Source organism: Cyprinodon tularosa, unplaced genomic scaffold, assembly GCF_016077235.1.
Source record: "Cyprinodon tularosa strain WSP-4 unplaced genomic scaffold, ASM1607723v1 ctg112, whole genome shotgun sequence".
Taxonomy (NCBI): Eukaryota; Metazoa; Chordata; class Actinopteri; order Cyprinodontiformes; family Cyprinodontidae; genus Cyprinodon; species Cyprinodon tularosa.
In genome coordinates this window covers 475,811-503,547 of record NW_024037916.1, presented here as the reverse complement: position 1 = coordinate 503,547, position 27,737 = coordinate 475,811, and the positions used below count along the sequence as shown (strand labels likewise).

Genomic DNA, 27,737 nt, shown 5'->3' with positions numbered 1-27,737 from the left:
AAGTAGAGCTACCCTATAGTGCATTTGCTCTATTTTTGTCCAAGGGGGAAACTTTGAACCATATGGTTAAAATTTGATCTAACGTGATGTTTTCCAGCAGGAAAATGATCCAACAAAAAAAAAAAAATGCCTTTGGAATTAATGAAGTAACCCCATTATCCTCAAAAGTTTGTCTTCTACCTGGAAACATGCAGTTTTCAAACCAGAAATGTAGTTGAACATTAATTAGATACACTTAAAGGTATGGTGGAGGATTTTCGTGAATAAAAAAAAGAAAAAGAGCTACCCTCTCCAGTTTAAAAAAAATGCACATGCACAGCCCTGGACCTGCTCTTGATAGGGAATACCTATTAAACGCGTGTGAGAGCATGGACAAGCCCATTTCTCCTTGTGCGCACTCTGTTTAAAAGTTGCTGGTTGCATCGTTCATATAAGCTCACTTTACAAAAGACGATTTGCAATTTTCCACAATGTCAGACTCACCACCGGTAAGTGAAAATGAGGATGAGCACGTAGGAAAGCCTTATGTAAACATATCACCAGAATGATTGACAATTAGGAGGACCATTTACTTTGATGATCCACCTGAAAAAACAACGTCCTCCACTATACCTTTAAGTTGGACCACTGTGACCATTGATTGTTAGTAGTAGTAGTACTACAAAATAAAGCGGAAAAAAATAAATGGGCACTCTTTTGACAAAGTGTCATTTTGTGAGGCTGCTTATTTCTTTCTGGAGAAACTGATTACCGGTAAATAAAAAAAAAAATGACATTATGTTAAAAAAATGTTAAGTGTTGGAGTTGGGTGACACATGAACAAATTTTAATATTTTACAGAAATCTTTATCAAGTTCTGATATAATGGGAGCTTAAAATCTAGAAGATCTTCCTGCCCTGAGTTTAAAAGGCACCAGTAAAGCAATATGGAGGAAGTCTTGTTTGAGATGATTCTTAGTGGTTAAATGAGCAAAATTATTTACTTGTAATTATTAATTATTAAAAGGAAAAAAATGAAAGGGAGCTGAAAATAAAAATATACTATTCTACTATCACAAACATTGGAGACTTGACTCTAAAACGATGATTAATGAAGAAACGCTTTACCTTTTTTGGCATGTTGGTGTAAAGTAAACAGGTTTTTACATGCTGTCGTTAACACCAAGTCCACAACATCTGTTACAATGTTTGATGTTGAAATTCCAGCTAATAATACATTTCCCCTATTTTTCCAATAATGATGAAATGCAAAAGAGATTTACCTGTTATTATTGTTGGATCTTGTTGCTGCATCCTGTCACAGTTTGCCCTGCCCCTTTGCAGCTGTGCGGTAACATAAAAAGTTAAGTTTAAACTAGTTAGTGATGGAATCTCTCCTGAGCCAGAGACAGGTACATGAAAGCATAGTGGAGGATGTGTCAGGCTGTGGGTCTGCTTTCCTGTCTTAAAGATTTTAGATTGTTGTATATTCCTATAACTTTAAAGGTTCGGTAATTAAAAATGTTACGAACCTTAAAATAAAATAAGTTGAGAAAGATTTAAGAGAGGATTAATAGAAAAAAAGCAAGTAGGTTCTGATATAAACACTAAAGATGTGCAAACCTTACACTTAAATCACAATAGAATTACTTTGTTGGTGAACATTTTTAATTTGTTTGAAAAGTAGCAAAAGGTGGCTTAGAGGTGATTCAAGTATTTCTTTATTTTCATGAGCAGGTGGGTGTTGGGCGTTATAAAACCTTATTGCGCAGCATCAGAGCGCGCGCATCAAAGTCCGACCTTAAGGCTTTAAAATAAGGTTTAAAGATCGATTTAACGACACGTTTCCTTTTTGTTCTTCTTTTGGTCAAAGGGGGCTGGCGCGTCAAAAACTTGGGCCGCCGTTTTGCTGGGGCTCGTCGCTGCGTCACGGAGCCTCTCTGCGCCCATTGGTCCGCTGTTGTGCAACTGTGCAATGGTATAAAACGTGCCGTTTGAAAGAGTTAGTAATAGGCGATCTCCGCGCTCAGTGGAGGGAAGGGGGTCACTGTTTTTTTTTCCAGCCATCCTCGTCCTGCACAGTGATCTAGAAATGCAGAGCTGCGCTAAGTCGTGGAGTTTCTTTGTGTCCAAGTCGGTGAGTCGGTGCGCACCGTGCAGGCGGAGCAGCTCTGCTTGGAAAGCTCAGAGCAGGATCCGGCTCCAGCGCAGCTCAGCGTCCCTAACAACAGCAGGAGCAGCAGCCCGGGGTCTCTCTACCTCTGCAGCCGCCTCCTCCAGGCAGATAGAGCGCATTTTACCCAGACACGATGACTTTGCAGAGAGGCACATCGGTCCAGGTGAGAGGGAGAAGAGAGAAATGCTGGATGTTTTGGGACTCGAGGTAAGATTATTATTCTTTTTTTTTTTCATTCATCCTGCTTTATACAGTTTAACTTAAACTCATCTAAGAACAGGAAATTCTTTTATTGCTTTTGATTGATTGAAATGCTTTTGTTCACAGTCAGTCGACCAGTTGATAGAAAACACAGTTCCATCCTCCATCCGAATTCAGCGCAGTTTGAAGATGGACGATCCAATTTGTAAGTTTAGATTAATTTTTGCACTGATCAAATTAAATCCTCCGACATTTTTAACCTTTAAAAAGCAAATGCAAACTTAAATAAAGTGGGGGTAGGGAGACTGTGGTCCTCTTTGTCTCCCTCAGCAGCTGGTATTGTGCTCGGCTGTCTCTCCTCATCCAGCCTGCGCTCAATGAAGCCAAGTTTGTGGCTGAAATGTAGGTTGCAGCTCCATTGTGCGCCGCGGAGCGCTCTCCCCGTTAAGTCTTCCTTTGAACATATTAGGAGTTGTTTTTGCGAAGCAGCACCAATCTCCTGATGGGAAGCCGATGCTCATAGGATGGCAACTGGAGTGTAAAGTTTAGCCCTGAGCTCCGGTCCCACGTCCAGTTCAATCTGGTTGCAGCCTTCACATTACATCACATTCCTAATAAGGTGACTTTACTGGGATCTGCATTACAGACTGACCTCAATATCTCTTCTGCTCAGCGTTTCTACATCAGGATGCAGCTCATTTCCAAAAGTTTATTTTGTAAGGAAACAGAAGAATATAAAGAGAAATTCAAGACATGATTCAAGAATAAAGAGCTTCATCCATTGTTTACTAAGCCACTGTCTTTTATACTGATGAACATTAAGCCTGCTTTCATAAAAGAAGCCAATTTCATATAGATATATATACACAGAAACATTATTTTAACATTAATTTGCAAAAAAAAAAATATTTTTTATTTTACAAGGAGTCACTGATTGAATTTCTGCAATTGGGTCAGTAGCCATCGAAATTATGTCACAACTAAAAGCTTAGATTAAAAAAAGGCTCATTACAAATATTGAAAGCATAAGATACATACCTGTACGCATAATGTTTGGTCATATGGATAAAAGAAGATTGAGCTACTTGGACAATATTCAAGCCAATTGGGTAGGCTTTCAATCATGAGCATAGCTGTTAAGTACGGTAATGGTGGCATCATGTTATGGAGATCTCTCAGAGCAAATAGATACAAAAAAAAGATAGAATTTGCAAATATTGAAATGTTTAAAAGAAAACCTTTGAATTTCTGACACAACTATTGAAATTATATGTGATCAAGGTTAGTTTGATTTGATTGCTAATGAGGTTTTCTCAGGTTACAAGACTTTATTTTTTATTCGCCATAGATACCACACTATCAAGTTTTTCCAAATAAAATTACCAACTGATTTGAGTTAGAAATATAATAAAAATCAGCTGTTTCTGAAAAAAAAAATCAGGATGATTATAGTTATCTATAATGTTTTTATACATAGAGGTCTGCCAAAGTAATATAATTAAAAGACATAATTTCAAGAGCTCATTAGAGAGAACATTAAGCCACATTAGTGAGTGTCACCTTTTTGTTTTAAACCATAGATATTTCTGAACCAATAAATGTATCTTCCTAGTAGGCAAAGATAATGTGTAGTGTGCTCCTTTTAGCCAGCTGACATGGAGTGCACAGAAACAGGTGGGGGAGGGGTGGTGTTTTGTAACTCATTGCTTCACACAGCTGGAAGCTAACCCTCCCAATTTTCTTTTGTTTGGTGTTAGAAGTACTATTAATCTTAAGAACAGTAACACAGGAAATCTTACACATAATTTTACTTTAGTGCAATTTTATATCAAGCCTTCTATATGTATTGTTTTTTGTTGCTTTTTTAAAATGTTGACTCTTTTACTTTTTCCCCCCTCAGCTGAGACAGAATTATATATTAAGGGGAAAAGTGCTTTAAGATTTTTAATTAAAGATTTAGTTGGTATGAATTAATTTATTTAAGCTTATGGATTCCTTTTTTAAAGCTTTTCTGAATGACCCAGTCACTCCGATCTGGCCTTGTGCTGACCCATGCTGACTCTGTCAGGTTTCATAAAGCGGTAAACCATGCTGAAAGAATAAACTAGAGGTTGTGCTGGTTTTTCTGCTTGTTCAGCTTTGAAGGGCTTTTCCTTTGCAAAGCCAGCTAGGGATTCTCTGTCCAACAATAGACCTCCTGGATGGTCCTGAATCAGAATTGTTTTCCTCCTGCTCTGCAGAACTCTAGTTCATGGGAAAGTATGGTAGTTTTTCTTGACAAAATAGACTAGCATCCACATATTTAGCTAATTTAGTTCCATATTCTTATATTGACACATAATTTTCAGATCTATGTTTGTTGTTGTACATCTACAAACATTAATGTGCACCTTTTTGATAAGAAAATGGCTGCACACATCCAGTTGTTCATTCTCACCACTGTGGACCATGGGTAAAGTTTCTACTCCTAAAAGCAGGAGTAATCAGGACTTTTGTCCATTTTTTGTTGTTGCTAGGCAGCTGGGAAGGCCAGAGGAATCTGAGGCTGGGTGTGTGCTGGCAGACATTTTGACAAGAACTGAGAAAAAGGAATCCCCAGATGCCTTTTTTTGTTGCATGATAATTTGCTGCATTTAAGACAGATCAGGGTGGGTCGCTATTATTATAAATAAAAACATTGTCTTGAGTTTCAGCAGCATTGCTACTATGATAGAAACTGTATGCATGGTGGACCGTATCTTGGGATCTCTGAGTCAAAGTTAGTCTATTTGGTTTTCTCTTAACATTTAGAACAGTTCGAAAGTGTCTAAAAAGTCACACAGAGCCTTATAGTATTTTATCGGGCTTTAATGTGATTGAGCAGCACAAAGACATTTTTAATTAAAAGGAGAAAGATGCTTTTTTTCCTTATCCTTATGTATAACATAATTTCTGAAAAGTGTGGCGTATGTATTAGTGCCCCGATACTGCCCTAAAATGGTGGTATCGGTATCGGAGAGTACCAACAAATAGGGCACCGATACGATTTTGAGAACCATAAGTTTATTCAACTATTGTCACCCACTCATGGTAGGCAATAAAAAGTTCTACTGGATTCACTTTGTATTAGATTTTTTCCTGCTTCACAAAAGTAGGCAGTAGCTGGACAAAGCCTTGATGGCAATTATTTTACATTATTATGGTATCGGTATCGGCCGATACTGCACAGCCAGGTATCGGGTATCGGTATCGGGGCCAAAAAACGGCATCTGCGCAACACCAGTATGTATCTTTGGTCATCTTACATCTATAAATTAATGTTTTTGCTTTCTCTTTTAAAAAATAGCTCCACCATAGCTAGATTGGATAGTGAGCCTCTAAAGAGGATAGACCCGTATCCAACGCACACATAGTTAAAATCAGATATTCACATAACATTCATCCCTTCAAACTGACATTGAAACCTTTTCCCTGTTTAGCTCGTCCAGTTCTAGCAATTTTGCTAAATCCCAGAGTTTTTTGTCATATTCTTAAAAATCAGAGAAACAAATCCCCATAACATATATAGAAGTTTGTTGTTACAATATGTTGTAAAACTTTAAAGGAGTTTTAATACTTTTGGAGGCCACTGTAAATTGTTTAACTTGTGGTTAAATTTTCCTAATCTAAACTTTGTGGACTTCTACTCATGAACCTACTGTATCATCATCCTCATCATGTGAAGCATTCAGTCTTTCACATGGGACACGAAGTGCTTTTAATCAGATCTTAATGCAAGACTTGATTGCATTTGCCGGGGGTTTGATGTTCAGTCTTTCTACTTAGATGTTAAAAAATATAGTTAATTAAATGTACTACTATTCATCTTTTGGTAGATCAATTTCTTTAAATAATTCAAATATATAATCGTAATAGTAAATGATATTCCATGTAATAATTATATATTTGGAAAAATATGTAATGGCTGCTTTTTTCATTTTTTTTTTCTAGGTGAAAATGAGATTCTGGAGGCTTTGCAGAAGATTGCTGCAAAGAACAAAGTTTGGAGGTCCTATATCGGAATGGGCTACTACAACTGCTCTGTACCGCCACCCATCCAGCGTAATCTCCTGGAGAATGCAGGCTGGTGAGGGTCCTTAGCTAAAACTTGATCTAAATTGTGAAAGTCGCGTGAGGCTGTTATCTTGTCATGCAAAGCCAATTGGTTTATGAGTTTTGGTTCCGTGCTTTAAGCTTAATGATTGCAGCGTGCAACGTGCCTTTAATCTGAGGCCTTGTGATTTGTCTCAAGTAAAAATAGATGATGCACTTGTGTCCAGCTTTCTGCTAGACAAGATTCTCTTTCAACCAAATCCAAGCCAGCCATCCCTGTCCATGTTTTATCTGAACTCCCCTGTCCATGAGGAGATGTACAATGCATTCCACAGGCCGTCCTGCACCCGTGATTAACAACAACTTTGGCCTATTGTTCTCGTGTCCGAACTGGTTCACTTGATTGACTGCTAGTTTTTTTGTCCTCAGGGTGACTCAGTACACGCCTTACCAGCCAGAGGTCTCTCAGGGCCGCCTGGAGTCCCTTCTCAATTATCAGACCATGATCTGTGACATCACAGGCATGCCTGTGGCCAACGCTTCACTGCTGGATGAGGGGACAGCCGCTGCAGAGGCCATGCAGCTCTGCCACAGGTATACAAACTCCAACCTGTTGGAAACCTTAAATATCTCAGATTAAGGATTCCCTCTGTGAGTAGTGTGTAGGCTTTGATGCATATTAAAAATACCATGTGATTGAAGATTTATCTTTGGTTATTGAAGCTGCAGTTGGTTGTTTTGTTTTTCACAGACAGAACAAGAGACGAACCTTTTACATCGACCCGCGTTGCCATCCTCAAACCATTGCTGTGGTGCAGACCAGAGCTAAGTATGTCCAACAAAATTCATAGAAAAATATTTAGATCATGTGAGCAAAATCAAAAATAAGTAAAAAATAAATAAAAGAAGTGAATGAAATGTCAGGTGATGTTGCTAATCTGTAGATTACCATGAAATAAAAATTATAAATACTCTATTCTCTGTTAGTTTAGGAGTTAAACATTAAATCTACATCAAACGTTTTTTGTTTTTCTTTTGGTTTGCAGCTACATTGGAGTGAAAACAGTTCTGAAGCTGCCTCATGAGATGGACTTCAGTGGGAAGGATGTGAGCGGTGTGCTCTTCCAGTATCCAGACACTGATGGCAGAGTGGAGGACTTTACTGCCCTGGTAGACAGAGCTCACAAGGGAGGGGTAAGACAGCTTTTAGCTCAGAAACCCTCAGGTTTATTTCGTGAAACAAGTCTTTAAGTAAAACATTGTTTTTTTTTTACATCATGTGGATATAAGTGTCTATATTGGCTGTTTTTTATAATATTTTAAAAGCGAATACCACCTTAAATAGGATCATGGTCCCTATGCAAAAGGACATTTCATGTGAATATCTTTTTTATTTATCTATATATTTCATTGAATGTCTTGTTTGACAGAACATTGCAGGTTTCCCTATAAAGCTTCAGTTGATGATTCCCTTCAAAATGCACCAAAGCCCACCTAAAGGGCTTTTGCTTAACCCCTAGAACCCTACGGACCCACCGGCGGGTCCAGCTGCTACATGACCTTGTAGTTTTACCAAACCCCCAGTTTTGATGTAAAAAACATATTTGGCACAGTTTGGTGACATTTATGGATAAATGTGCCAAAATGGCCTCTCCGCCTAAGAAATTTCTCACTAATACCATTCTAAAATAAATATGATTCATCTGATTGAGTCCACAGTTTGTATATTTTTACACAATATTTAGATTTGAAAGTCTGTACTACTTTTTTGTGCTATAAATAATATTTTGGTAGTGTTTTGCAATGTTTATTTCAAAGAAAATTTTGGCGAGGTTCAAAAATTGCAAAATATTTTGTATTTTGTCCCTAATATTTCAGGCAGGGTCAAAGCTACAATGGTGCTGACACCAGAAAACCATTCTATGACATCTTACCTTTACAGACGTACCAAAAGTTTCTTCTTAAATCTAATAGCTTTGAGGCTATAAGTTATTTACTTTTGTGTGTTTTTGTCAGGCAGAAATTTATTTATATCCCCTTAGGGTGTAAGAGGTTAAGAATCCTGTTGAGTGCAAATGTTTTTTTCCATTTTTTCTCAGGCCTTGGCTTGTTGCGCCACTGATCTGCTCGCTCTCTGTGTTCTCCGCCCCCCCGGAGAGTTTGGAGTTGACGTTGCGCTGGGTAGTTCCCAGAGGTTTGGGGTTCCCCTCTGCTATGGTGGCCCACATGCTGCCTTCTTTGCAGTCAAAGACAACCTGGTCCGGATGATGCCCGGCAGAATGGTGGGAGTCACCAGGTGAGAAACAACTGGTGCAGTTTTTGAAGCGTCTGTTTTTGTTTCGGGATTAAAAAGGTTGTTCTTTAAGAATGTATTTTTATTTCCGTTATTTCAGGGACGCCGCTGGTAAGGAAGTGTATCGTTTAGCTCTGCAGACCAGAGAGCAGCACATCCGCAGAGACAAGGCAACCAGCAACATTTGCACAGCACAAGTAAGACCCTGCTTAAGTTTAGTCAATCTTACATTAAAGTGTTTTTAAAAAACGAGCAGCAGTTGCCGCTGGTTGTTGCTATAGCTTTTGAATTGAAAGAAATTTTGCCAAAGTTTGAGCAAATAATGAACTTAATTTCTTGAAGGCTCTACTTGCGAACATGGCAGCCATGTATACACTGTATCATGGTCCACAAGGACTTAAACACATCGCTGAGAGGACTCACAATGCTGCTCTGATCCTTGCTGAAGGTACATTTTCACTGCAGAGGTTTTCAAATCTGATGCTATATGGGTTGATATGACATAATATATCACAGAATCCTTAGTTACTGGAAACTGACTAATAAAACAAGAGAAGAGATCAAGACTGATAAAATCCACCTTAGGAAGCTTCTCTGGGTCCCCTGGGCTTCCACCTTGGGACCAACTACTCTACAGAGCACAGTGCTGGTAGTGCTATTGTGCCATTTTCATGCATTTGGAGAAGGATAGTGTTTTGCATTATTATATAAATATATAGATCTATCTAAGAAGACTGAAATTAATGCTGGAATTTTGGAAAAGCTATAGCAGACTTTTGCAAGTCAGGAAACCACTGAGGTTTGTTCTGTTACCCAATTTTACCGACATGCTTCTCTCCACTCTTTGAAACATGGAAGGACACTATCACAGAAAGAAATTTTCCCGTACAATGTGTGCAATTGGTAGAAAAAAAATGCAAAACATCAGAAAGGCAAAGAAACGCTTTATTCCCTTGATTTTCTTATTCTTTTACACAACTGTATTAAATCTGTTCTTGGGGCTGGTTAAGTGACTATAGCGTTCCAGTTACGTCCAAATACAACGTTAGGGGAGATTCTGTTTATTTTTGCATCTTGGAACTTTAGAATATATGTACTTCATCATCTACAGTTCAAGGTGTTGTGTCTCTAAGAAGGATTTATCTGCAGCAACTAGAAAATATTTACTGCATAAGTTAATCTCTCTGCATACTAAGAGAAAAAAAATTTGCTCTTTCTAGTTAAGTTATATATTTTACAGAAACTTTTAACAGATAGATTATCTAGAATGTGGGGTCCACAAGGTTATCAGAATACCCCTGTTATTTTGCATGTTTTTATATTTCTAGTTGATTAAATGATGATTTCAGCTGTATGCATGCTCTGTATTGTTTTAACGTTTATAGTAGGACTAATCTAAAACAAATGGTTAGGCCAAATTTAAACATTTCTCTTCTTCACTTTGTTTCAGGGCTAAAGAGAGCGGGCCATCGCCTGCACAGCGACATGTTTTTCGATACCCTGAAGGTAAACTGTAGTGTGGCTGCCAAGGACATCCTAGAGAGAGCTGTGCAGAGACAGATAAACCTGCGGGTCTACTCCGAGGGAGTGGTGAGAAACCGGCATTCTATTAAAGTGAAAAGTGGGTGATTCAAGCGGGTGGGGGTGGGGATTTCTGGTCTAATCATGCTCAAAGTATTTAGATCTACAAAAAACCCCCCCGCCAAAATGAAACAGAATTAGCCAGAAGGCAACACAACAATAGTGTTTCTAATAAAAAAGGTGCAGTTTGCTTTCCTTATGTATCAGAACAGCAAATGCTGAAGGTTAACAACAGTCATTAATGAATTCCAATCCTTCCAGTCATGAACATGCAAATGATTGAAAACCTGACATGACTGGCTTTGCATCGGCTTTATGAGACGATAGTGACAACAGTTCTTTCAAGCATTCTTCTCCATTAAAATAACAAAAATTATTAAGCTGGTATCAAACATGCACGAAGAGTTAAATATGGTGTCATATGTCAGATTTGCTTTTATATAAGAGAAAGCTTAAGTTAAACTGTTACCTTGATGTGTGCATGATTGTATTTTAACTACTAGTTTGCTTTACACACATGCTTGTTGTCCATGTTTAACTGTTATTTTAATCTCTACACACAGCTGGGAGTCTCTTTGGATGAAACAGTGACTGAAAGAGACTTGGATGACTTGCTCTGGGTCTTTGGTTGTGAATCTTCAGCTGTACGTTAAACCTTGAATTTATTTGCTTCTGAAATAATAGATCATTAAGGTTGCTGTTTTATCACTTGGTTTTAATGTAAAATGTTTCATTTAAAGGAGCTGATTGCTGAGAAGATGGGCGAGCGAGTGAAGGGGATTGTGGGAAGTCCTTTTAAAAGGACAAGCAAGTTCCTGACACACCAGGTCTTCAACAGGTTGGTCACCAGTTTCTCATCAATCCCTTACATGGAGTAAATTACAGAAGTGTTCACAGCCTCTTACCTTACCAGACTACAGGAAAATTTGAAAAACTTAATCCCAGGATGAGATATAAAACATAATCCAAGCTTTCAACATCTATTAGAGCACCATTTAATTTATTACACCAAGACAAGGAGGTCCATGTTAGAATTGTGGGTAAGGACAGTATTAATCAGAGATGCAGCCAATAGACGAGGGGTCTGCAACCTGGGGCTCGCGAGCAGCATGTGACATTGTAGGATTCACTTCTCCTGGATGAGCAGGTAGCAACATGGCTTGCAATGTGTTGTTAGTGAAAACAATCCCTCACACTGAGCATGCATCCAGCAACAGAGAGGGGGAAAAACTCCCTTTTAACAGCAAGAAACCCCCAGGAGAGCCAGGCTCAGTCTGAGTGGCCTTCAGCGGAGGTGACATACAGACATACTAAATGAACAAAGAACCACCGATCCATAAATACTTTCTGTTAGAAAAGGCTAACGGTAAACTAACTCCATAGGTGGACTAGTTTCTCAGGGAAAGAAACAGATAAGCAGACGAGGTCTGAGCCAGTTTTCATGTTAAAAGGGGTTAAATAGTGCACATACAGCTAATCACAGTAAACGCTAAATCGACAGCTATTTCCCAGAGAGACACAGGACTAAGCACTAAAAAACAGGCCTAACTCTATCATCTATAGCAAAGGTGTTACTGCCAGCAGCCCAGCCGATATTCTCTCTAGGATTGTGTCACAGACATACAGGCCAGATGAGAAAATATGATTTAAAAAAAAGCAGAGAGAGCATCAAGTAAGACGTTGAACTAACAAATGCTGCAGATTTGGAGAATAGAGATAGAATGAAGTAAATAGATGGAAAGTGGTCCCTATGTCCTCCAGCATTACAAGTCTTTAGCAGCATAACTATAACGTTAGCTCAGGATAACTGGAGCCAATTTAACACAGGCTCTGTCAGAAAGGAAAGTAAGCCTTATCTTAAAAGCTGACAGGGTGTCTGGTAGTTGGTTCCACTGCCTCCCATTGTACTTATAGAAATTCGTGGAACCACAAGTAAACCTGAAGATTGAGATCAAAGTGCTCTGTTATGAGCATAAGGAATGACAAGATCTCTGATATAAGATGAAGCTAGGCCAAGGCTTTATAAATGAAAAGGAGGATTTTAAATCCTTTATTTGGCAGGAAGCAAATGAAGGGAAGCTAAAATAGAAGAAATGTGATCTCTCTTTTTAATTTTCATCAGAACTCTGGTTGCAGCATTTTGGATCAGTTGAAGGGTTTTAACTACATTTTGTGGACTTCCTGATAGTAAAGAATTACAATAGTCCAGCCTTAAAGTAACAAATGCATGGACTAATTTCTCAGCATCAATCCTGGACAGGATAGTTGTAATCTTTGCAAAATATCCTGAAATGAAAGAAGGAAATTCTAGCAACCAAAATACTGCTATTATTTTTATCAGAACTTTGATGTCTTATGTTGAAGCAATTTTAATAATGGCATTTTCCCCATCTTTTCATATCAGAAGAGTATCTGGATCTCATATTTCCATCCGTGTTTGGCAAATTTAATCAGTGCAAGATTACTGAAGGAAACATTCTGTTGCTAAATGAACTGAGAGATTAAACACTCCTCTTAAATGTCTCACTTGGTTTCTAAAAGTAGACCTTATCACCTTTATTGGAGCCATAAAGCAGAGTCCATTTATTCTTCGACATAACTCATATGTGTTAAAATGCTTTGTCATCAACTCTAAATGGCCTGTTTGGTTTTATTTCAGCAGCATTTTGGCTGTTTGTTACCTCATTTATATCTTTGTGTTATGTTTAAATCTATTTACTCAGTTACCACTCTGAGACCAACATTGTTCGCTACATGAAGCGGCTGGAAAACAAAGACATTTCCCTGGTGCACAGCATGATACCACTGGTTAGTCTTAAAAAACACACTGATATGTATATGAATACCTGAAATGTATTTTCTAATAGTGGATTCAAGTTTTTTTTTTTTTTTAGGGCTCCTGCACGATGAAGCTCAATAGCTCATCAGAGCTCATGGTGAGTTGATCAGAAAATGCTCTATTTTTACCAGCGCTCCTTATAAAGATGCCTGAAGTAATTTCCTCTTCTATCACAGCTGTATAATTACACTCAGGGAAATACTAATAAATGTAACTTCGAATTTGAGTAGATTTATTCTGGGTGTAAAGATATCCTGTACTAAATAATAGTTTTATTCTCAACTAAGAATTCAGTTTAAAATTACTATAATTTATGCATTTAAAAATTACTAAACTTTACGGGCTGCTCAGTGGAGCAGTGGGTAGCACTGCTGCCTTGCAGCAAGGAGGTTCTGGGTTTGATTCCTGGCCCAGGGTCTTTCTGCATGGAGTTTGCATGTTCTCCCTGAGCATGTGTGGGTTCTCTCTGGGTACTCCAGCTTCCTCCCACAGTCCAAAAGAGTGACTGTTAGGTTAATTGGCTTCTTTAAATCCTCCTTAGGTGTGTGTGAATGGTTGTTTGTCTCTGTGTTGCCCTGCAATGGACTGGCGACCTGTCCAGGGGTGTACCTTGCGACCCCACTTGGGATTAAGCGTGTTAGAAAATGTATGGATGGATAAACTTTATACTTTAAATGGTCCAAATATATTGTTACTATTAACATATGTGTAATAGAGGTCGGTTTGCATAGCACTCTGTAGAATGGTGGTAGAATTTGGTTTTTGTATAAGAGATAGTATAAGTTACGCTGTTGTCATTAGTCAGTAAATTAAAATGTTACGAAGATTCTCTTAAATCTGCTTTACTGGAAGTGGATGCTTAGCATAGGGACTTCCTGACCTTCTTATCTGCTGCATAAAAGCTACACAGTTTCCCACAATTCATTGCATGACCAAATGCAAAGACATATTTCACACAATTTAATGACGATGCATTATTTCACTCTGACACATGCTAAACTTCACCACCTTCATATGTTTTAGTTTTTATAATCATTTCAATTCAGCTGTTAGATGCTACTACATTTTGGTAGCTTTTTTTTTTTTTTTGTAATTGTTTTTTGGAATGCCATTGTCCTAATTTGAGAAGCATCATCCAAAATGTGTTTCTGTCCCGAAATTACATCTTTAAACCCGATGTTCTGTCAAAACAGAATAGGCTGTCAGATCGGTATACAAGCAAAAACACGTTTATTTTAACTTTTAAAAAAGAAAATCAGCTTTGATTATACTGTTATTTGGCGGATGCAGAAATGGCCAGACATGATACAAGTTTCCAGGATGTTAAGAGAAGAGCCCTCTCTATGTAAGAACTATATTAGTCAATATCAATTTAAAATAAGTTACTTTAGTAGTGAAAAACATGTGTGCTGAAATTTAAATTTGGTTAGATATTGTTTTTATGTTTAAAATCATAGAAACTATTGAGACTCAGAATTCATTTAGTTTAGATAAATAACAGGCGTATGCTGATCTGACAGCGTATGCTTGTCTGACAGAACAACGAAGCTATTTTCCTGCCTACGATTCTGATCCCACTGTTTGTGAAAGAATAGGAGCTAGGGGGAAAAAATGCATGATTCAGATGAAGGGTAAGAAAATGACTTTAGTGTCACATCATGCAGGAAAAAAGAAAGTCCAGGATTAGATGTTAAATCTTTCCTCTATACCCCTATCAGTTCTAAAAATATATAGATTTATTTTCCTAGAAAAGACATAATTTTATGAAATGAATATGAAAATAATAATATTTTCACATTCATAATATTCACACTATTATGAATATTATAGAATGCTATAAAATTATATAGACATGTACTAATTATAAATTTGAAGCAGTGAGTTTAATAATGAAGAAAAAATAAATAAAACTAGGGTGGGCATTTATTATTTATAACAATAATAATGATAATTCATTAAAACTTTATAAAACTCTGACTTGCCTCATTTTAAGGCTTTACCCACATCTTTAAAAAAGGTGTTAATGAGCGTGGGTTGTAGTACAACTTCATCCTCTTCAATATATACGATATGAAGATTCTGCTTCCTTGTTTGATTTACTGGTTTAAAATGATTCGTTTTTTTATAGTTTCTCATTGCGTTCTCATTCCTTAGCCCATCACCTGGCGAGAGTTTGCTAACATCCATCCCTTCGTTCCTCTGGATCAAGCTGAGGGCTACCAGAAACTTTTCAGGCAGCTGGAGAAGGATCTGTGTGAAGTGACGGGTTACGATAAGATCTCCTTCCAGCCAAACAGGTGATTTCACAGATTTTTACACAATTAATTTTTTTAATGATGTCTACACCTAAGGCAATTCATCTCAAGTTCCACAAAAAGAAAAAAATCACCTATCCGGCTTATATACTGTAAAACTTTGAATAACTTTGATGGATATAGAGGATTTAAGGAGTGACGACCAGATTCTGATTTAAAAACAACATATTTCTCTCATAGTATATATTTTAAATGTTGAATATTATTCCTCAGTTTCTGGTAGTTTGTATTTATTGATATTAAGATAAAGAGATTAAAAGTTGATATCAGGGTTAACCTAAGTGTAAAACTTTGGGGTTTATTCCAATGTTTTTGAGTTGATTTTTGAAGAAAAAGATCAACTTATCTTTAAAATCTTGTGTATTTCTCTTAACCTCTTAACATCAACTCATTTTGGGTAATCCTCGCCTATTTTGCATACCCAAATGGAAAAGCAAATGACTTAGGAACTGTAAATTACATGTGCAATACATTATTTGAAAGCTCACACCCTCTAGTTTCTGAATATATAAATTAAAATTGGGTGACTAGAGCACAGACCAACCTGCATCAGTTCAAACATGACTCAAAGTTGTTTTTTTTAATTCTCTGAAATGAGAAATTTTTTGAACAGCAGTAATAAAGACATTCTTGAGAAAAGGCAGGTTTTATTGTATTATATTTGTTCTATTAACCCTTTTGGGGTTTTGAACTTTTGGTGTCAGCTTGAAACTGCACGCAATGACTCTATCTGCTGGTAAGAATTTTACCGGTGGGATTTTATGTAATCTGAATTATTATCCCCACTTAAGGTCCACCGGGTCGCCGGCGACCTGGTGGGTTTTAGTAGGGTAAATGAGTTTGCAGTTGTGAGGTAAAATGCATTCTGAGTTGAGCCGATCTAAGGATGTGGGCTGCATGCACAATGAGACACTTACCAAATCCTGTCAAGTCTTGTCATTATCACAGATAGCCTTACTGAGAGATATTGAACAGAGATTCTGCAGCCTTTTGCAATCCTTTATCTCCACATTTTCAGAGCAAACTATCTTCGAAGGCACAGATGCTCAACCTCACTAAGGACATAGAGGAGGTTTTGTTGGAGTTTCCAGAATTTAGAATTGGAAATAATGAAATAGCTGCTCCTTTGTCCTGGCCTCAGCTCCAGTACTACCAGATAGACTGATTTAGGACAAAATGACTCTGAAATAGAATGCAACCCCACAGACTGGTGACCACCATGCACAGGTCCTAGTCTGCTATGGTTACATACAGCTCCTCTACATCCTCTATGTTAAATCATTTATTTGCTAAGTTGCTCCTATGTCTTGTTTCTTAAAACTTTAATCGGAGAATAAGAGTCAGTTGCAGCACAAGCTGTTTGGGAGAGAAGATTTGGCCCAGAATCTTTTGTTCAAATGCATTTACTCTTAAAATAACTGTCGTTTTTATCAATGTATAGACCACAAATGGATTTAGTGGTACGTCTCATATTTTCTGTCTCATCATGAATAATTTACCTTGATGACATTACATGCATCATTTCTAACATAGTTCTCCTTAGTTTGCAGCTATGGTAGATGATTTTGAATATTGAATTATGTAATTAAAAACAGGATTTGTTTCTTTTTTTATTTAGCTTTTTTATTGATAAAGCTGATTTATTCACACATAATCAGTTTGAGGTCTAAATAAATCAATTCTCAGCCAATATTCTTCAGTCTTATATCAGGAGCTTCATGCTTCATGCATTTCTAGGTGACTCCTGATAAAAGTGCACACCCACCTTTCCTGTTATCAGCAGTGTTGGCCAAGAGGTTTGTCATGGAGTTAGTTTTTTTCATCCTCTGTCTTTTGCTCTCTTTGTACGATAGACTGTTCTTTGGACTTTGACAGGCTTAATTGTGTGAGATTCATGACCTTAGTGTGTTTGTCTTGTTTTCCAGTGGTGCTCAGGGGGAATACGCTGGCCTGGCTGCCATCAAAGCTTACCTAAACTCAAAGGGAGAGCACTTCAGAAGTGTAAGTGTGCTCATGGAATGAAGAATCTGTCTAATTAAGTAAAACTATACAGAGAAAATCTGATCCATCTCTATGCAGCTAGAGCAATGTAGTAAGATTTTTTTCAGTCACTTCTGATCTCTAAATAGTTAAACATAAAAATGGCACTACATCTTAAGGAGGCTGCATCTAAAAGTTTATTAGAGCCAGGATAGAAGCCGCTCTGCACAGATAGAAGAATCATTCCTACCCACAGCTTACTGTGAGATTAAATACAAAAAGCTGAAACTTCATCTAATAATTTACTTCAAATTAAATAAGTCATTAAAGGAACCAAAGATTGCAAGAGTAAAACGGAAATGATTCCTCAAGGGCTGCACGCATTAAAACTAAGATAACAAAAAACCTAGAAAATAATAACAAAGTTAAAAATTATAATGTGTGATTACACATCTAATGATAAAATATCACGTATCACCTTTACTTTCCCTGATTATTCAGATTCACTAACGTCAGCAGGTTATTATAGGACATTTTTCGAAGGTTCCTGGATTTATTATTGGCTTCTAATGCAGGTCGCTTTGACATCACAGATTAACATGATTTAGGCATGATTGCCTTCCGTATCCCAACATGCTGATTGGCTGCAGGATGTCGATAAAACACGGCCACAGATTAAAGACCGGCTGACTCCAGGATTTCTTTCTTTTCTTTTTCTTTTTTTTCCTCCCGCCTTTGTTTTCAATAGCTTCCTGATAAGTACATCTTAGATAGCAGACTGATCCCTGTTAACAGTCAAGGTCCAATCTGACAACAGTGCAAACAAAGGGGCTGAAAGCGATGTGATCCAACCACAGGCCATCCACCTTCAAGATTCCATATTTGGATGTTTTAAGACTCCACCAGTTGAGTATCTGTTAACTTTGGCCGACCTACAGGTCTAAGTTCCCCACTGTTCTTTGTGACCAAGTTGCAAAATGCCAGAAGTGTCATCCTAATAAGGAAGGAAATCAATTAGTCGCATACAGACAGGTTACTCATTAGTACCAGGGGTGAGTGCTGTGCAGCAGAAAACAAGAAGCTGCAGTTTCCCTTATGAAGCCCTCCAGTTGGAACAAAACTCTAATCTAAATGTTATTTTTTTGCCTCTGATTTTGATGCATATTTAAATGGCTTTAATTCATATAATATTACAGAAATAAGTCGATTAACCAACCCTCTGTTGGCCTTCAGTCCTTACAGCTTACTCTGCTTTTTGGTATTCACTTTACCACTTCCTGTTGCTTCAGGTCTGTCTCATCCCAAAATCAGCTCATGGCACCAACCCAGCCAGCGCTCAGATGGCGGGCATGAAGGTTCAGGTGGTGGAGGTCGACAAAGACGGCAACATAGACCTGGCCCATCTCAAGGCTCTGGTGAGAAACAGCCACAGTTGGAGGATAAGAGCTGCAAAGAATGATTAAAACATTTTGCAAACATATTAAACCAACACTAAGTAACTGTTAAAGCTTCAGAAAATATTTTTCAGAACTTCTGTGATTATATGTCGACTAGCAACTAGTTGAACTAACAACTTTGAGGAGAGTGGCTGTAACTCTGCCACACAAAACAACCTTAAATATGCAGACTGCTTTACCTCATATATCACTTTCCTCATTCATTATAAAGACGGAAGTCGATCTGCCTAAATATCCCTGAGAGACTGTATATTCGTGCATTTTGTGCAGGGTTGATATTCAGGCAATTTTGTGCACTTCTGTTGGGATCTATATCTGTATTTACTCTGAAAATATCAAACATAGCATTATATTTATCTGCCTCCAGGCTCTAAAGTCGTCAGCCCATCAGTTGTTGCCCCTCATGGGAAATTTTCTTTCTTCAGGCAAAACAATATAGCTTTTGTCCACTAGGGGGAGCCAAAATCGACCCAAATCAAACTTTTGTAGAACTGCTTTTAACCACTAATATTTACGCATTTTGGGCCGGATTTATCAAGATCCAATTTTGCGTGCAGTAATTTGCGCTCGCAAACTGGAATTTTGCGCGAGGGGCTGAACCATGGTTTGCGGGTGATTTAACAAGAGTGATTGCGTAACTGGTGGCAGGTGCAAAACTGTTGGAGACGCCCTATTGAAATGATGGTTTTGCGCGTTTTGTGGCAAAGTAGTTTGTAGTTTGTGCAAACTAGTGCATTAAGAAATTTTAATCTTACAGTGACACCCCCACCCCCTCCAAAAAAAATAAATATATATATATATATAAACTTTGGCAACCTTTATTCCCTAAGGTGGTATGTGGCTGAATTTCTACTTCACTGCAGTAAAAAAAAAAACAAACAAAAAAAACAGGTGTTTTGTATTGGCCTGTAGAAAAATGCACATACCAAATGGCTCATACCCGCAGCATTTGGCAGGTTGCTCCACAGGCGCAGGGGGAGAACCCCGACCCCGTCGGACAGCACCTCGGACAGCACTTCTGAAAAAACGAGATTGGGAGATCCCAGCTCTCGCTGCAACAGTATGCTGGAATGACCCAGATGCAAAAAAGTGCAATGTTGCAAGGAGTTTTGTGATATCTGGTATTGCGTGGGTCCTCCTTGTGGCTGGCTCCAAATCCATTCGGAGTTCCCCCAACAGCTCCAAAATGGCAATGCTGGATAAACGATATGTTTTGATGATCGTTTCCTCCTTCATTGCAAAAATATTCACACGTAGTGAAAAAATGCGTTCTCTGCGTCTCCTTGCTTCATTTCAATGTCTCCTTCTTGCGACAATAACCGCTGCCATGTGTGCGCAATTACGCATACAGACCATTTGCACCTTCTTTTGAAACGTGTTAAATATAGAGTCAGATACCGTTAGCAAAATTGCTTTCAGGTTTAATAAATCACTTTGCGAGTGCTAAATTAATATATTTACATGTTCTCCTCCCACAAGACGCACTTTTGCGTGTAAACGCCCCATATTGCATATTCATTGCAGAAAAAGTACTAAATGGATAAGAGGCGCTATTTAGCACGTTTTAAAGACCAAATCCTTTTAGCACGCTGTTGATAGATCAGTTTGTACATTTTTTAGCGTGCGCAGTGAAATAGCTCACGTTTTTATACACGCAAACCTTTGATAGATCCGGCCCTTTGTCACATAAAGATCACAATTTCTTTCATTTGGAGTTTATGTGATAGATTAACACAATAAATATTCAGCATATGATGTGCTGATTGAAGTATAGGGACTGCTGTTCTTAGCAGTTAAAGCTGCAAAATGTCTGAGGCATTTGCCTATCTTGAAGCATCAATTTCTGTCCACTGTTGTTTGCAGAATAGCTAAAGCTTATTTAGTTGGGATTGCAAACATGCTGTCATAGATTATCAGCTTCAATTAAGCCATTACTTTGACTAGGCCATTCTTACATATGCATAATATGCTTTTAAATCTACAGCAGCTCTAGATGTATGTTTTTGGTTGTTGACCTATTGGTAGGTAAACCTTTGCCCTGGTCTCATTTTTTATTGAATCTAATTACGCTTTCTTTTTATGCTTTTTATGACGCTTCTATCACCATGTTTCACAGCGGTGTGTTTAGACTAAGCTCCTCTATTTGTATTTTCCCACATAGAGGGTTTTGCATTGTTATCTTTTCACTTCATTATAAAAGGTTACTTTTATTAGGCTATCAAATCCCAATGAAATGCAGAGTTTTTATTGTTAAGATACAAAAGGTGAACAACAGATGTTCAATCTGTGGAAGACTGTATGAGCACTTTGAGTGCAAAAACAAAATCGACCGGATTAGCCGATTAAACACTAAATGAGATTTTTATAGATTCATATTTATCACAGCGACTCAGTATTTACTTGTGCGATGTTTTTTTTTTGGGCTGTCCCAGGTGGATAAACACAAGGCCAGCCTGGCGGCCATGATGATCACGTACCCGTCCACATTTGGAGTGTTCGAGGAGAATATCCGAGACGTTTGTGAACTCATCCATGGAAATGGCGGCCAGGTGTATCTGGACGGCGCCAACATGAACGCTCAGGTTAGTTGTAATTGATTTTCTGTTGTGATGAGCAGCAGGGAACCAAACCCTTTATGATAAAGGCTGATAGGAGTCAATGTGCTGTCAATGAATAACATGTTGTCTGTGCAGATAATTATTTGAGGGACAGAAAAAATAGTGTTCTTTAGTCGTATCTTTAGAAAGTTCTGACCTTTCATCAAATTGAGTTAATTGCATAAAGGACAATGTTTTACTCTAGAACTGTCGGTCAGTTCTGTCAATTTTATCTCCCTCTTTCCTTGCAACCTAAATACCATGTAACTTATCTTTGATTCACCGTTTAAACTGGAAATTCCTAGAGGACATTTCATTCAAGTGAGAAAGATTGATTAGAAAATAGCTGCAAGAAAAGGTCTAATGTTTTGAACCTCCCAGTATTTACAGTCAATGCAATGATAAAAACGTTTCAAACTGAAGTTTTGGCAGACAAAGCTGAAGGAAGACCAGGTTTACAACACCCAGGAAGAAGTTCATGAAGTCCCATCTGTTGGAGAACTGTTGGTGTTCTTTGCTGTAAATTTCTCCTTATTGTTGCCTTTAGGTTGGTTTGTGTCGCCCTGGAGATTACGGCTCTGATGTGTCTCACCTGAACCTGCACAAAACCTTCTGCATCCCTCATGGCGGAGGAGGACCCGGCATGGGCCCCATCGGAGTGTGAGTCGCATCCGAACCTTTTCATTAGTGTCTCAGATCCCAGTAAGGGAAGGTCAGACACTTCGTCCTCTACATGCAGGACAAAAAATGTATCTGTTTTTGTATTTTATTTTACGTCTTGTTTAAAACTAAACCTGAATTCATGTTTTGACAACCAGGAAGGCACACCTGGCCCCTTTCCTTCCCAGCCACCCGGTGGTCGCCATGCATTCAGTCAACAGCAGCAGCTCACTGGGAACAATCAGCGCTGCACCATGGGGATCCAGCGCCATTCTGCCAATCTCTTGGGCTTACATAAAGGTCAGCAGAGAATCTGAACAACCCAAACATTCAGAAAACCTTTTAAAGCACGGAACCCAAACTTTACTCCTCAAGAGTCTATCCTGCAACTTTAAGATGCCCTGAGAAAACCTGAATAAAATATATGTTGGATGAAGTAGATATACAATGGCTGCAAGACATGGGCCCTTTAGGGATGGACTTGGAGATTCCTGCTTTTAACTGAGTTATACAATAATATACAAATAAATCTGCAATTTCATTAAAAGCCGGTTATTTGATACTTTAGGTGAAATATATTATCTGAATAAGACAGTTTTATCTCGCAAAGAAACAATAAACAAAACTAAAAAGAGACCCGGCTATCACTAAACTATTTGGGATTCTAAAGGTTACTTATGCAGCTACAGAGGAGAAATTATCTCCTAAATATTAATTAAATTATCTGAATTACTCACCTAAAGTACTTCAAGCTTACTACTCATGTAGTACTTAGATCATCCACTAGAGGGCATAAAGCATAAGGTTTCACAAAGAAGTTTGTATTGTTTTTTTTACTGGGTAAAAACTGACTCTAAAATTGTCCTTGAAGCAACTTTATTACACGGAAAAATTATCTACAAATAAGTAAAAAAAATTCTTAAATTAAGTGTATTTATCCTTAATTTGATTAGGTAAATGAGATAATTTGCCAATGGAATGAGTATTTTTACTCTTAAAATAAGATAATTAGATAACGTGCACTAGAAATGCAATTATGTTTTCTTATTTTAAATGTAAATTGTCTTGTTCCATTTGCAAAATGTGTCTTTTACCTCTTCAATCCAAGAACAAATGCACTTATTTTAAGAAAAAATGACTTAACTAGATTTTGTTTTTTTCCAGTGTACCTTTTTTAAATGTTGTGATTGCATAGTTTTTTAAGAATGTTTTGTCTGTTTATGTTGGATTGTAATGATTTTAAAGCCATATTCTTTTTAGATCAGTTTAATTTGACAAACTGCATTCTCTCCCTGTTGTTTGTTCTGAATAGATGATGGGGTCAAAGGGACTGACTCACGCTACGGAGGTGGCCATCCTCAACGCTAACTACATGGCCAAACGGTTGGAAGGGCACTATAAAATCCTCTTTAAAGGGAGGAAAGGTAAAGCATGTCCGCGTGGAAACAAGTGGCCTCAGGACAAATTGGTTTTAAGTGGTAAACACGTTTGTCTTTGTTTTGGGCAGGTTTCGTTGCACATGAGTTTATCCTGGATGTGAGGCCATTCAAGAAGACCGCTAATATTGAGGCTGTCGATTTGGCTAAGAGGCTGCAGGACTATGGTATGATCATTTACATCTCTTTATCTTTAATTTAAAAAATGCAGAGAATTAAAGATTATTTGTTTGTGCAGGTTTCCATGCACCGACAATGTCATGGCCGGTAGCGGGTACACTCATGATCGAACCCACCGAGTCGGAGGACAAGGCTGAGATGGACCGGTTCTGTGATGCTTTGCTTGCTATCCGTCAGGAGATAGCAGACATTGAAGAGGGAAGGATGGACTCCCGCATTAACCCACTTAAGGTACGCTAGCCTGATTTAATTAAGGAATGAGATGAATAAAGTCTTAATGGTCCACAGTGTGGAAATTAATGTGTGCAAAAACAAGTGGACAAAAGAAATAAAAAATAACAGAGACAGAAATGAAAATGGCTTCTAAGTTCAGTCTCCGTGCCTTTGTCTGTGTTTTCACGCTATTTTCTGTTCAGATGGCGCCTCACTCTCTGGCATGTATCTCTTCGTCAAACTGGGACAGACCTTACTCCAGGGAGTTCGCCGCCTTCCCACTGGTGAGTGTCTTCAAGGACCAATGACAAGCGGAGATTCCTGCCTATCATAAAGCATCAGCATCAGTGTATTAACCTGACACCCTGTTCTTAGGTCTTTGTTACCCAGACCTAAAACACCCCTATAAACTCACCTTAGTGTCATTTTTGGTTTGGAATTTATAAGTTATTGGAAAATTACTTCAACTTTAGCTCCATCTAGTGGCAAAACATGGGAAACTCCTTTAAATCATGATTAAAACCTAATCTGTTTACATTGACTTAAGACTGTTTTACCTAAATATTAGTTACATTTTCAGTCTCACTTTGCTCTCATTTTTTATCAATGAGTTTATCTATTTTACACAACCATCTTATTTGAATTATTTATTATTGGTCTTACCTGCATGCCACAGCAATGTTGTTTTTTTTCTCCAGTTTTATCATATACAGCACTTTGAATTGTCCTGCTATGGATATTTGCTGAATAAATTAACCTGTATCCTTTCAACCAGTGACTCACTAAACAGAGACATTGTTCATTTTTCTAACAGTTGTGTTTTTTCAGCCCAACAAGCTTGCAATACAATAATTCATTGAGATACAGCTGGTTCAGATTTGTTCATGTGAATCACAGAACAGTCTGAATTTTCAGTTCAGTTCAGTTTTGGACTTCTTATCAAATTCTTAATTTTACTGAAACTACTCTAGCTTTATCAATGCAAATAATGCCTTACTAAATTTGTCCTACTGGTCATGTTTCGGGGTCAGTAACCTTCAAACCGTTTACCTTTGCTACTGGATGTGCTGTGAGGATTTTAAAGTACTGACTTCCTAATAATAACACCCTGTTCAGGGTCACTGCAATGAAACAAACTATGATGCCAGTTATTTGCTTACCCTGGTTTTCCATTTACCTTCATGACCATATGGGATTACAGTCCAGCAATGTGGCATACAGGCTCCTTCTACAAACATGTATAAATGGATGGATTACCCTCAGGAGTTTAGGGGAATTGGAGTATGGGACTGTTGTAGGATGCAACCTAATGCAAAACAAGGACTCAAGTCTAAGCACTGCAATAAGTTTGAACACCAGCATCCCTGCCCATAATTTGAGCCATTTGGCCACAATTACAAGAACGATGAAGCTTGCTGTTGGTAGTGTCATACTGCAGGGCTTTTTCAGGCATTAGTGCTGCTGTGCTGCACAAATAGGATAGAAGAATAGCCCTAAATCTTCTGACTTCACCTCGGACAGACTGCTCAGTGACTGAAGCCAAAGACAGGTTAGGTTGTTCAGAGGATACTGATTCCAACCACATCAAGTCTCTTCTGAAATGGATGAAGTGAGCGATTAATAAGCTTCTAGCCCTTTTTAAATAATATGTTTGACAATGATTAAAAGCCTACTTCAAAAGGCATTTTAAAATGAATATATTTAAACTGTCCTGCTCTGAAATAGAGGATTCTGATTTCTAATTGCAGAAAGTTGATGAATATGGACCAAATATGGTAAAAACCGTTTGGTTGAGGTTCAACATTTAAACAAGAGTTTATCCCCGAGAAAAGAAAACAAAGATTTAACTTTGAGCCCTTCATAAAGTCTTATTTATGTTTCCCTTTTCTTTTAACAGCCCTTCATAAGACCTGAGACCAAATTCTGGCCAACCATTTCAAGGATTGACGACATCTACGGCGACCAGAACCTTGTGTGCACCTGCCCACCCATGGAGGTCTATGAGTCCCCATATGAGGAGAAGAGAGCCTCCTCGTAGATGCAGTCAGCAGCGCCGTCTCAATGTCCAGCTGATGTGGACAATAATAAAAGCTCCGACTTCCATCACTTATGAACTCATGGCAAGTGTAAGCCTGAAGACAGACCTGCATGGCAAAGGATGAAAGACTGGAACAAAACTGGCCTTTAAAGAGATGATGGGTTTAAACATCCCATCGACTGTGGTTAATTTCTTCTAACCAATCATGAACCATTCCAGAGTCTGCTCTGTTACCCCAAACATGATTGATCAAGTAAAATGGATCAGAAGTAAGATCTGTTGTAGTCTAAAAATTGGACATTGGGGTGAAGGGCTGTATGACTGCGGCAGGGTTGCCTCAGACTCATCCCAACTTGAACTACTGAGAAGGACCAAAGGGTGCAGCTTGTTGCTCCCCAATTTCTCGAAGAATCAGCTCCCCCTTCAAGCAAATGCTCTCATGACAAACTTCTGATGTCTTTTGATCTCCAACGTCTAGAATACCCCTGATCGCATTCTTCCTACGAAATGGAAATTTTACCTTATTTTTTCCAGATCCCTAAGAAACCTTGGAGATGGTAGTTTGTTTTTGTGTTTTGTTAATAATGGACCCGTCTTTGTAAGCTGTTTTTAAGTGTTGTGAAAATGTCAAACTAGTAGAAGAATCTTTTTCTAATCTAAATAGTTTTTCTATCAAAAACTTTGTCAAAAACAAATTTCTGAATTAAAAGTGTTTGTCTTGTTTACCTGTTTTGAAATAAGTAGAAGATAAGCAGCTGTGCAGCAGCATGATGGCTTACATCCTTCAACCCCCCCAACACACACATTTGGAGAAAATATAATTGCCATGAAACAATTTTTTATAGCCATTTAAAAACTTCAAATATAATATAAAAGTTCATCTAAAATAGTAGAGTTAAAAAAATCTGAGCTTTCAAACCATCCAGCACTGATTTCAGTTATCCACAGTATGAGTCCTTCAAGGAAAAACACTTTCAGTTTGTAAATCCTTAAAGATTAAAACTTAAGAACACATGTTTTTTTAAACATTTATTTTACCGCATGGTGCCAATAAGCATTCACTCCTATGAGTTTAGAGATTGATCACTTAAAATAAAGCAGAAAATTAGTTCTTAGCAGAGTTTCCTTACAAAGGAGAGACCTATTTCATCAAAGATGTGTGGAACTCAGTTTACCCTCAGTTAATCGACTGCCGATAATCCTGATCTCAACTAATTAGAGTATCATCAACAAAAGATTTCCCTTCTTGCAGATTCTGCAGGTTCTTGCTTGTTTGGTTAAACTGAAATGCTTCACATCAATCAAAGTTGTTTCCAGTAAGTTAAGCCAAGATTTTAGGACTATCAGGATTTAAGTCTCTGTAAAATACAAAAACAAATAAAGTAACAATTATTTAAATTAGAAAACACGTGTTTTTCCATTTTTATTTCTAAAATAAACCATGAAAATCAGTTTTCAGGAGCGCTATTGTTTAAAGAGTCTATGGATGGATCCCATTGTCATTTTGCCACAATAAATTATCCCCAAAAGTCACGGAGAACAACATGAAACCATTTTTTTAAATGCAAGAGTTAGATTCCGGGCAAACCCTGTATTTTGTCTCTTCACAATAAAATAAGGACTATAAAAGTAAAACATTTGTTTGCAACTGAGCAAAGTTTCAAATTCAGCCAATAGAATAAACACTTATCAACCACAACATATGCTGCGCTACTCAAGGA

At 37.9% G+C, this 27,737-nt stretch overlaps 1 protein-coding gene across 1 annotated transcript; it reads left to right on the top strand.

Moving 5' to 3' along the window:
* Positions 1–1,990: 1,990 nt before the first annotated feature.
* Positions 1,991–27,422, top strand: gldc (glycine dehydrogenase (decarboxylating)). The gene is made up of 25 exons (XM_038299679.1): positions 1,991–2,362; positions 2,483–2,561; positions 6,326–6,461; positions 6,857–7,021; positions 7,179–7,256; positions 7,474–7,621; positions 8,527–8,723; positions 8,821–8,917; positions 9,063–9,168; positions 10,171–10,310; positions 10,865–10,945; positions 11,042–11,139; positions 13,025–13,109; positions 13,196–13,237; positions 15,295–15,437; positions 17,381–17,456; positions 18,725–18,850; positions 21,325–21,474; positions 22,037–22,149; positions 22,308–22,449; positions 23,462–23,573; positions 23,657–23,752; positions 23,824–23,996; positions 24,182–24,262; positions 25,876–27,422. Exons 1-25 carry the CDS (start codon positions 2,072–2,074, stop codon positions 26,014–26,016), a joined length of 3,096 nt encoding a protein of 1,031 aa, XP_038155607.1. The 5' UTR covers positions 1,991–2,071; the 3' UTR covers positions 26,017–27,422.
* Positions 27,423–27,737: the final 315 nt, after the last annotated feature.